Source organism: Pteropus medius, unplaced genomic scaffold (genome assembly GCF_902729225.1).
Source record: "Pteropus medius unplaced genomic scaffold, Ma_sr-lr_union100, whole genome shotgun sequence".
In the NCBI taxonomy this organism is placed as follows: Eukaryota; Metazoa; Chordata; class Mammalia; order Chiroptera; family Pteropodidae; genus Pteropus; species Pteropus medius.
This window is the reverse complement of record NW_024340699.1, coordinates 13,617,740-13,629,050: the sequence shown is the minus strand read 5'-3', so window position 1 is coordinate 13,629,050 and position 11,311 is coordinate 13,617,740. Positions and strand designations below refer to the sequence as shown.

Here is an 11,311-nt window from a genome sequence, read left to right as displayed (position 1 = left end):
TTTGCCCCTGGTCTCCAGAAGTGCACACATGGCAGTTACATGTGTTTTCCTTCAAACTCGTTGCCGGGTTGGAATGACCAATGACATCGGAGGCTTCCGACTTTCCTGATTGGAAGGCCCAAACTCCCTGGTGCTCGGCAGCGGAGGTGGACAACACCATCTTATCAGAGCTTTCTCCGCTCCTAGCTCCTGCTCAGCTTGGAGGAGGGATAACGGACTTGTGTTCAGCCAGAATCCAGAGGCATTTAGAAAGATCAGAGTCTCGCTTTCGTGAAACAGAAGCGTTTGAGAGCGCTCATGGCCGGTTGTCAACCCGATATCCTGTGCGAGGACCACAGCTCCCAGCCTAGCTCCTCAGGATGCTCCCTGGAGGTGATACTGGATGAAGAAACCCCGGGACCATCAGGTGAGGAGACGAGGGAGAAGGGATGTGAGAGGGTTGACCAGTAAGGAGGACGGGGTATGGAAGTCAGCAAGGAGTACCTGAGTCGGGAGTGTGCGAAAGAAAGGAGCGATTCAGAAAGCCAGGGCTTGGAGCAGGAGAGTACAGGTGCTGGGGACAAGGACGTCCCCATGGAAGGAAACTGGGGAGCAACGAAGGAGAGTTAGGAGACGAGATCCGAGGATGAGAGAAGGGAGGAGGGCACGGCGGAGGGTTCCTTTCTTCCTCCTCCAATGGGAGAAATGATTTCTAACGAGGATGAGTTTTGAGGACAGGGACATGGAACAACAGCGAGATGGGTGGGCGAGGGGGGCAGATGGATGCCACCAAAGGAGAATGACGGAAAGCTAGCTTGGGAGAGAGCCAGTGGCCTATGAGACTGGAGAGGATGGAGGGGTTCGTGTTTGGGGGTTAGGTGGGGGCGGAGTTTGAGTAGCTGGATTCCAAATATAAAAGCTTTATGTGGTAGCCTGGTTTCTTCACTCGCCCCACCTCCTTCCGGGGTAGATTCCTGCCTGTCCCCTCAGTCCCCTGTCCGAAAGGGGAAGAGGGCGTGGTCAGTAGAGGAAGAGGGGACCGCCCCTGAGGCCGAGGACGTCTGGGCCGTGGAGACGCTGTGTGGCCTCAAGATGAAGTTGAAGAGGCGGCGGGTGTCTGCAGTGCTCCCTGAGCACCACGAGGTCTTCAGCAGGCTGCTCGGTAGGAAGGGGCCCTGGGGAGGACCCTCCAATCCCATTCTTCTTTTGAAAAAAGAAGAACCTTCCAGTGATTACACTTTTCCAGTGGAAGAGAATTCCCTGTGAACTAGCGAGCTCTCTGTCCTCGGAGGACTCTGCACTGACCGCTCCTGGGCACTTGGAAATGGTGGAGGATTAGGCTGGACTTGAAAAGGGTCTGCGCTGGGGACCAGAACGCTTGGTTTCAACTGCACCGTCAGAGACTTCTTAGCTCTGCCTGGCGTTTTGAATCTAAATACCTTATCTGTGTAAGGGGGCTAATAAGGCTGTCTTCGCACCCTGATGTCACTGTCGACTAAGAGAATGAATGGCTGTGGTCTCTGCAGTATACACACATGCAGGGGGAGGGAGCATCTACTTAAGATTATTTAAGATCTGAAGTATGCGGCTATGTTACTGACACCCTCCTTCTTGCTCAGTCACCCAGACAGGGTGCGGGGGTCACCACTGCTTCCCTGCCCCGTGAATGACCCCTTTCCCCTCTTCCTATTCGCCTCACCCTTCGCCACAATCCTGAACCTTCCCCAGGAGAGGCGTGGTTCTCCTCCTTGCTCTGGAACACTCCCATAGCAACCCTGTTTCGGTCGTCAGTCTAACATGTGCCCTCTTTTCACAGAGGATCCTGTCATTAAAAGGTTCCTGGCCTGGGACAAAAATCTGAAGGTATCTGACAAGGTAAGATGTGTTCCTGCCACCGTCTGTCCTGCGGCGGGGGAGAGCTTCCTGAACCCACAGTTCTATTCACTCTTGGACCGGAAGCCTGGTCACCACTTCCCTTTGGGTTTCTCGCAGTGCGATGGGCAGCCCCGCCTCTGTCCCGCCTCCTTTGGGATCTGAGCTCCAGGCTTGCTCCTTTGGTGGTTGGCACGTTATACGCCCTCTCTTCTCAGCTCTCGGGGATTCCCCTTTGCTCCAGCTTATCAAAGACGCTCTCAAGCCATCAGAGCTTGCCGTCATGAGAGCATCATGAAGTCTTCCCTTGACTTCTTGGGTTTGTGACCAACCTTCTGATGCCCCCCTCACTTCCCAACTAGGCAGGTTCACCCTGCACCGGGGGCTCTTTTCCTAGCGACACCTGCCCCAGCCTCCTGATCCTTCCTTATCGCACCGTCCTTCCTCTTCCACGATGTGACCTCTCTCTACAGTGTTTTTACTCTTTCCATCAGTACCTCCTGTCTATGGTCATAGCTTACTTTAGCCGTGCGGGCCTCTTCTCCTGGCAGTACCAGCGAATTCATTTCTTCCTGGCCCTGTGAGTATCCTGCTTCATCCCATCAGCCAATATCCGTACCCCGGGCATGGGAGGAGAGAAGTGGGAGTAGGACCCTTCATCTATTTTTAACTATTTATAACTGTTTATTCTGGGTATAAAAATAAGATTATAGTATAGAGTTTTTTATACTGTTCTTTCTAAAAGTCAACATCCTTAATATCAGTTAAAAGACTGAATAGAACAAACAAACACACAAAAAACACCATAAAACCCTCCAAAAGAAAATGTTGACACCACCGTACCTCCCAGCAAATAGGTTTGAGACCAACCATTTCTAATTCCTCTGTCCCTCTCTGTTCCATATCAATCCCAAGTATAATTGCCTTCTTCCTCTGTCCAGGCCCCCATTACATAGCACAGACGCTCCCCAGGGATGTTTCTTACAAGTCTCTGAAAATCCTTCCAAAACAGATCTAACCACTTCACAACCGTCCTCAGCAAGCTCATTGACTAATTATGTTCTCTGTCTGAATTCAGCCCTCCCTACAGCCCCCTTCCGACTGCATGCCATCCTGAGGATTCAGTCCTCTGTTTCGCTGCTCTTCCAAAATACCCGCCCCTCTGGGTATTATTTCAATTAGAGTCGACACATAATGTTATTTTACCTTAGTTGCAGGTGCCCTTCTCTCTGTTTTTATATTGTTTTCTGTCTACGTACTTTTTCACGTCCACATAAGTACCTGAAAAAATGACCTGTACTTAAAGTCAGTTCAAACACCAAATCTTCATGCTGCCTCCTCTGACCTTTCTACTACGATATCCCAGTAGCACTTTAATTAAATTCTATTATAACGTGATACTTTGCGTTATAGTTATTTCTTATCTCCCCCTTCCCGAACCCATTATACTAGACACCTGTTGAAGACAGGCCTTGTCAAAATGTAATGCATTCTTAAAACACTCAACGTAATTCCTTTTATTTTGCACATGTTTAAGTTATACTGAGCCTATGAGATAATCGGTTTTACATTTGACCATGAGACAAAGCGTTCATTCATTCATTTCACAAAACCTTATAAAGCGTATCTCAGGTGCCAGCAGACTTGAGGTGATGGGAAGAGAGATTCAAGACGTTCCGTTGAATTAATACACCAACATGAGCCAAGTCCTATCTTAGTCGTTTGGTAGGAAAGCTATGAATACAGAAATAGACCAGAGTCGGTCCCGGCCTGTCCCAAGCAAAAGAAAGCAGCTACCAAAGTCACGCCCTTAAACGCATCTGTGTCTTTCTCCAAGGCCAGGTTCATGGAGTGGAACCTTCTCAGATAAACCGACAGGTGCCCACACAGGTGAACACACGACACAGAGAGGGGAAGCACAGAGTCTTACAGAGCGAAGGGATGAAAGTCTGTAGGGTCTCCAAAGGGAGCTCTGGCGACTGGCGACGCAGAAAGCTGCATGTCAGTCCCAAGCCAGTGGCTACAAAGGGTCGGAAGGTCAGAGTCTTGGGCTCTCGGCTCTCTGTCCATGATGCTCTCGAGTTAGGCTCGAGCATCGTCTGGACCTTACAAGGTGAGAGCCTCATGCTCATCAGCCCCTGCAGGTGAGGGCTTATCCAAGACAGTCATGCTGATGTTTCTGTGGTTTTGGGCATCAAGTCACACCCTTATGTGCCAGGTGACATTACTGTCATGGTGCCCATGGAATCCATTTTGTAAAGTCCACGAAGTCCTCGATTCTTGATGCTCAGTGCACTGCCCCCAGGAGCAGTAGAGGCACTTACACTATAGGGGTCAGGTGTGTGCATACACACCAGGTTGAAGGGGAGGTGGCTGAGGACAGGGAAGGGAAAATTGTGATGGGAACCGTGTTGCCTGTGGACGGCAGGATAGGCCCTCGGGCTTCCTTGTCAAATTTTGTCTTCATCATCAAGGTATGAGAGGCACCCTTCAGGTCCCTGCCCATCAGTGGCTTCTTGATGATCGGGTGGCACCTGTAGGTCCTACGTGAAGACAATCAGCCTGTGTCCTTGCTGGGAAGCTGACCTCAGGCGGTGGTCCTTCCTGTTCTGCTCTTGACCTGCAACCTAATGTCTTCCCCCAGCTACCTGGCCAGCGATATGGAAGAGGACAACCAGGCCCCCAAACAGGCTATCTTTTCCTTCCTCTTTGGGAAGAATCGCTCTCAGCGTCCCTTGTTCCACAAACTGCGATTCCAGTTTGTCCGTTCCATGGGTTGGAAGATGAGGGTCTCCCAGGAAGAGTGCGAAGAGGTGGGTGGGCTGTGGGGATTCGGAGGAGCGGACTGGACTAGAGAGAGAAGGGATCATGGGGGGGTCAGAGTTGGGATTTGGGGACCAGAAAGAATTAGGGGCTGGACAAGGGGAGAGAAGGGTCCCCCCTGGAGGGTCATCATCTTCCCAGGGGGCTGTTTGTCGTTCCAGATCCAGGCTTTTCATCCAGAGCTCTGGGTGTGGGCACGAGATCGTGCCTTCATTCCCAAGAGTACAGAGGCCTGAGGTCACTGGCCTGAGGAAGGTAGGTCCGTGTCCTCCTGGGTACAGATGGAATGATTTGTCGTCTATTTATGAAATCTGGGAGACCCGGTTGCTGGACGCATGCTCATCACTCCCCTACCCACGTCGCCCTTCCACACATTGTGCAGCAGACCGCCGGGCACACAGCCAGGCCTGGCTCGGCTCCCAGCTGCGAACTGACAACCACACACAGGCACAACCTTGGTGGAACATGTGGGTGCCAGGCCTCAAGATTTGGCTGAAATCATTTCATCCAAAGCATTTGGTTCCAAATAATAGCTTTGGTGAAATGTCGATTTTTGTGAAAAGTGAATAAGTTTCCAGTTTTTTCCATATCTTGTGTTTTGGCTTTCTCTTGTTCATTCATTTTGGCCTTTTCGTCCCTCAGGAATACCAACTATATGGATTTATCTATAACAAAGTAAATATCTAACAGTAGGATATTAGTTGGAACAGTCTATATACTTAATAATAAAAGATAACTTATGACTAGCTATATTTCATCCAAATTTACTTTTAAACAAATTGCTTATGGCCAAATTACCAGAGTGTTCTTCATGTGCCCTGACTCACCAGATCTGGACCAGTCTCTCCTCATACACAATTATGCCTTCCCACCTCAAGTTTATGTTCAAGGAAGTTTGTCAGAAAGAGTGAAGGTTCAGAAATACCAGCCTCAGCTGGCTTATGATGATCAACACATTAGAGTTATGGGTTTGGGCAGAGGATTAAGCAAAGATTTGGTTTAAAGCTTGTGAACTTGCTATCTTGGTCCGTTTGCACCTCTATAATAGAACATCACAGACTGGGTGGCTTATAAACAACAGACATTGTATTTCTCATAGTTCTGGATGCTGGAATTCTGAAATCAGGTACCAGCATTGGTGGGTTCTGGTGAAAATCCTCTTCTGTGTTGCCAGCTGCACGTGGGTCTGCACATGGGTCTGCACATGGTGGAAGGAGCGAGGGGTCTCTCCAAGGCCTCTTTTATAAGGACTCTAATCTCATCCTTAAGGACTCCGCCCCATGACGTAATCATGTCCCCAGTGTCCCACCTCCTAATGCCCTCACCTTAAGGGTTAGGATTTCAATGTGAATTTGGGGGTACACGAACATTTAGACCATAGCAATGGCTAAGTTTAGGACTTGGTTTTATGGTTAAACATTAGGATCTAGGGTTAGGGTTGGGGATCCAGCTTCTGGTCTCATGATTTGTGATGATGACATGTTAGTGATATTTGTAGTGTGGTTAGAAGTTCAGATTGGAAGTACCACAAAAGGATCGAGGTGTAAGTCTAAAGCAGCATTCTCCCTATGTGCTCTTCTCCCTGAGCAGAATCACCCAGAGTCCTCGCTAAAAAGCAGACTGATGTGCCTGACTTTAGGGGTATTAAGTAATTTTTGAACTCAGGATCATCAAAATTCAAGAATCACACTTGAAAACAATGGTTCAGGATTGGGGTTGAGAATGGAGGAATACAGATAAAATTGGATTTATAAATTAATCTAAACTCAGGTTAGAATTGACTGAGAATATGAATAATCTTTATGCCTAGAGAGCTGCCTCTTTGAAATGTGACATTCTCTATCTTTCTCTTACTTCTAGATAGATCGCTGAGCCCAGGGGAGATTCGGGTTTTCAGCAGGAAGTCAATCCAGACACCAGTGACAGACATGAGGAAGGGAAAAGAAGCCTCTTGTGCAGATAATCTAGAAGAACCCAGAATCTTCTAGAAAGAGCTGAATAGAATTATCACATCATATTCCTAGGAGCTGGGGGTACTTCTAGGAGTCCTTGGAAAAACAATAAGAAATCAGAGTTTTTTTAGGCTCCATCCCTTCCTAAGGTGCCACCCAAAGTATCAGATGGTTTGGTTCACATCTCCCCTGAGGTGGAAGCTGGAGGTCCTGTTTTTTATGTACTTGGTTGCCACAGTCTAGGTGGAGTGTAGGGGCTCAGAATAAGAGGAAATTACTTTAAAAGTTTAAAATTAGAGCCATAGGATTGTGATAGATAGTTTAATATATGTAGTAAATTTCATTGGCTTATTTTGAAAATGTTGCCCATATTATATTTTTAAAAATATTTTATATTTATATATTTATTTTAAATATATAAAAACATCCTGTTCCTACAGTTTTGTGATAAGTAATATAGCTGTTATATATATATATATATAAATATAATTTTATTTACATTTTCAAGAGAGTTTTTTTGTGTTTTTATCTATTGTATTTATATATCAATTATAGCTAGGTAAGTAGTTCTCCCAAATTCTCGTAAATATAAATTTCTACATTTTGTCTTTATTATTGAATTGTGAAAATTCATTTGTAATTTTTTAACTTGCCTGGGTGAGATGTTTGTATGTCATTTTAGATTATTAAGGAGGACAGTGTACTGCATAATCGGGGAACTACAATAAAGATGAAAGTCTTCTCATCTTCGCGATGTGTTTGGTTGTGCCAGTCTGGCTCGCCCGTTCGCTGTCAAATGATAATGTTGCTTACTGGGCTTGTGATTATTCAACCAGGTCTCTTAACTCTGAAAAATAATCCTGAATTATTTTTCACATAGAGAAAGCAATAGAAGTCGAGGCAGATCCTCAGCCAGAGTCTGAAAGCAGGACAAAAGGAAAGGCTATTGAGGGAGAAAAATGGGAAAAGTAGAAAGAAGGAAGAAACACCATGGATACCTAGACGGTCATTTGAAATTCAAAATAAAGGAAAGGTGACTCAGTAGGACATGCATTCCTGGAAATGGGCTGTGACAAGCGGACCCACGGCACAAGAGAACACACACAGTGCTCACTATTTTAACTCTAATGGGAATCCTTTTCACAATCTCTAAGTCAGTCTTATGTGGTACAAGGAAAATCTAGAGCATGTGGTGAAATAGAAACAATGGAAAAGAAATGAGAGTATAGGAGAAATTTCAGAGCAAAAAAGAGAAAATAGGAAGAGCTAAAACTGTTAAGTAAGATAGGCATGGAGGAGAAGGAGCTGATAACATGAACACTGAGTCGTTAGAGATAAGTGTCTGGGGAGACAGGAGCATCAGAGAATTCTGGGACAGTCTGAAAGGCCAAGCTTCACGTTCTCGAGATGTACCACCTTCACAGCACGTGGATGTGTTTCACCAATCAGAGAAGCTCCTTGAGCTTTGGTGACAAGTTTTTACTGATGTTGCATTATGTAGGCATGACTTTTTCAATCACTGGCCATGCAATTAAACTCAATCTCCAGCCCCCCTCCCTCCCCATAGATTGGGTTGATATCACGTGGCTCAAAGCCTCACTCTGAAATCAGAGGGTTGGTCTGTCCGGCATGCTGGCTCTCATCCCCAGTCACCTCTGTAGCATAACCATAGGTGTGCTCCAAGGGCCCCAGCGTAAGTAGCAGACACTCCTATCACTCAGGAAGTTCAGAGGATTTAGGGGCTTCCTCCAAGGAACTAGGGATAAGGACCAGTCAAAGTTCATTATACAACGCACTGATCGTAGTCGGGAGCTCTGTCACAACTCAGGTGCTCAGGAAAGGTAAATAGATGCAGGTGCAGGAATGTTTTAGGCTAGAGCTATGACAAGGGGGAGAGAAGCTGAGGGAATGAGAAGGAGTGAAATAATGGGGTGCACACAGGCCATTGAAATAGCTTAGGATATGTGAGAGGAGACTGAAACAGCTAAACACATGTGAGTGACTGAAGAGAAGCCAAAGAATAAAACGTCTGTGTGTTGGGGGCGAGGGTGCAGGTCTGGAAAATGAGGTCATCCGACGTGCACGGAGCAGCTGCAGAAAGTGAAACCAACGAGGCCAGTAGAGCTATGGGGACATCAGCAACTCGGGGATGGACAGCATTCAGATGTGTGACACAAATCATGGAGTAAGGGCCGCAGAGGGACTAGATTCAGCAGACATGGAAACGAGAAAACAAAGAGGAGAAACAGTCTTATGGGAGGAGTTTAGGAGACACTTAGGAATTGAAATGAAAAGTGAATATAACAAACTCTAGGTGTTCAAGGGGATGGAGTAGCAGCTAAAGTGAACAAAGGGTTAAGAGTCACACAAGAAACAGGACAATGGACTCAAACAATGAACAGGTAAGAAATGGACTCAAACAGGTAAGAAAACAAATGGCCAGGCCACCAAGGACAGGGTGAGTTGGGAGTGTTTTGGAACACCGGAGCAGAAAGCCATGGGTTCAGCCCAGATGTCCTGAGAAACTTGAGATGGGGATTGGTCCAGTTGAAGAGAAGTGGAAGCCGTGGCCACTGAGAAGTGGGTACAGCTCTAGATAGTCCCGGGACAAAGAGATGGACCAGCTGAGAAACTGGGACAGGCTGGAGGCTGCTGAAGGCTGAGTAGGCTGATACAGCAAGGGAGCTGCTTCAGAGCTGTGAGCTGGTGATGGAAAGATCTGTGACTCCCAGTCCTTGCCTCATGTAGCTATTCATCTGCCTGTGACATCTGCTACTTCCAAACTGATATTTTCTTCACGGAGTCTCCTTTTTCTTGGCTTAAATTTTTTTTTACCTGTATGTATCTTTAAATGATAAGGAGTCCTTAAAAAGGTGGGGATAACCCATAATACCATTCTTTTTTAATGTATAATATCCAGTGTTCAAAGTTTCACAATTTTCTAAATGTCTTTTTGTTTTTTTCGATACATGAAGTTTCCCTGGCTCTGTTAGGTAAATCTGTTGGGGATCTTTGAGAAGACCTCCAAAACCGTTAAAACATACTTTAAGATCCTGAGTCTCAGACATGAAAATGAACACGTGCTAAATATTTTATTTAATTCAAGAGGGAGCCAGCAGCTGTTATAACCTGTTTAGAAGAGAAATTGAGAAAAGGACATGTTATGGATCAGGAATATTGCAATGAACATGTGCATGAACGAATGAAGGCAAAACTTGTTTTACCCCCGAGTGGTGATGCTGGTAGTGATAGCGGGGGGCGGGGGTTAGGGGGACGGGGAGTCAACTGAATTACCAGAAGACAGAACAGAATTTGCACGTTACCTACAACTTTCAAAGAGGTATGCAAGAGCTCAACAGACAAAAGGCTGGATTAAAAAATAACAGAGGGATGTCCGCAAACTGCTTGGTTTTCCACTGAAATACACGATTCTTTTTCTACACTCAGCATCTTCAAGAAGTAAAGTAATGGATAATTTTCATCTCTCAATTTTGTATCTTACGATTCTATACTTCTAACGAATTAAAAGTAGTTTGAAATAGCTAGGTTTCTTTTTCCCAACAAGCGGGGAGGAAGGTAGATCAGGTTAATACTCTTATTAGGTTATCGCAGAACCGGTTACTGATCTTACTTAAATGTCTTGCCCATCATAAATGAACACGACACACCGCTTTCCCTTATTTATCAGGGTGGTCTGTGGCTACGGATTCTAAGCCTTAGGCTCTCAAGGTATGAAAAAGACTAGGGCGCCAGGACACAATCAGGACACTCGTGCAGAGGCGACAGTACCGATGATTCTTTAAATTACGTGGATATCTGAGTCCCGGGTCCGGGCGGCGAGTCCTCTGGACACAGCGCCTCTTGACCGCCGGGCGAGGAGGGGACCGCTGAGACGTCCCCTAACTTGACGGAGTGCAGACTCATGGGAAACAGAGTCCGGGCGCGCGCCCCCCGACCCCGGCGGCCCCGCAGGCGGACTTCCGGCGGCGCCTCGCGCATGTGCGCCGCGGCCTGCGTGCGTGTTCGCGCACGCGCACTGCCGCCGCCGCGGTCGCTTCCTGTCCGTGCCCAGGTCACCGCTGGCCCCGCTTCCCAGGCTCCGGCCTCCGTCGGGCGAGGGTCCAGGGGCCCGCGGGGCTGGACCGTGCGGTCGTGCGGCCGTGCGGCCAGGGCTCACGCGGGCGGAGGCTCGAGCGCGGCCCCGGAGCCGGCGGCCAGGCCCGAGGGGCCGGGCGGCGGCGGCGGCGGCGCAGGGCGGCGGGACCCGGGCCCGGCCCGTGTGCAGCGCGGCGGCCCGGCCGAGGCGCGCGGGACAGCGAGGCCCCGGGAGGAGCGTTCTCCTGGGCGAGTTTGTCCCGCAGGCCCGGGGCGCCTCCGCGGAGCAGCGGCCTCGGCGGCGGAGAGGCGGGGACCCCGGGAGGGACGCGCGCAGGAGCGACCCCCGCGCGCGGCTCGGGAGCCCGGGGGCGGATCGGCGCGTCCCGGCGGGGTAGGTCGTGCGTGGCGGGCCGCGGGCAGCTGTGGCTCCTCCCGCCCGCGGTCAGCGACCGGGGGAACTGGCCCCGGGCCGACGACACGAGAGTGTGCGACACGGAGGGTTTGACCGCTTCCCGGGGATTCGAGGGTCTGGGCCGGGGGGAAGGGGCGGCTGCCCCGGAATGGGCGCTCCCCTAGGACGTGGAGTT

The 11,311-nt window shown here is 48.6% G+C and overlaps 2 protein-coding genes across 2 annotated transcripts in view; both read left to right on the top strand.

Moving 5' to 3' along the window:
* Positions 1-297: 297 nt before the first annotated feature.
* Positions 298-6,992, top strand: LOC120613679 (speedy protein E4-like). The gene is made up of 7 exons (XM_039876360.1): positions 298-406; positions 950-1,141; positions 1,796-1,854; positions 2,325-2,431; positions 4,496-4,664; positions 4,816-4,929; positions 6,535-6,992. The coding sequence occupies exons 1-7, from the start codon at positions 298-300 to the stop codon at positions 6,544-6,546; spliced, it is 762 nt and encodes a 253-aa protein (XP_039732294.1). The 3' UTR covers positions 6,547-6,992.
* Positions 6,993-10,868: 3,876 nt separating this feature from the next.
* The window catches only part of ZNF12 (zinc finger protein 12), an 11,879-nt gene continuing 11,436 nt past the window's right edge, over positions 10,869-11,311 (top strand). The window contains exon 1 of the mRNA XM_039880018.1: positions 10,869-11,115. The gene's annotated coding sequence lies outside the window, so the exon portion shown is untranslated. The remainder of the gene's footprint in view (positions 11,116-11,311) is intronic.

Coding starts and splice junctions, on each gene's coding strand:
- LOC120613679 (XM_039876360.1), top strand. CDS start 298: ATGGCCGGTTGTCAACCCGATATCCTGTGCGAGGACCACAGCTCCCAG. Junction 2,432..4,495: donor ATTCATTTCTTCCTGGCCCT/GTGAGTATCCTG, acceptor GTCTTCCCCCAG/CTACCTGGCCAGCGATATGG. Junction 4,665..4,815: donor CCCAGGAAGAGTGCGAAGAG/GTGGGTGGGCTG, acceptor TCATCTTCCCAG/GGGGCTGTTTGTCGTTCCAG.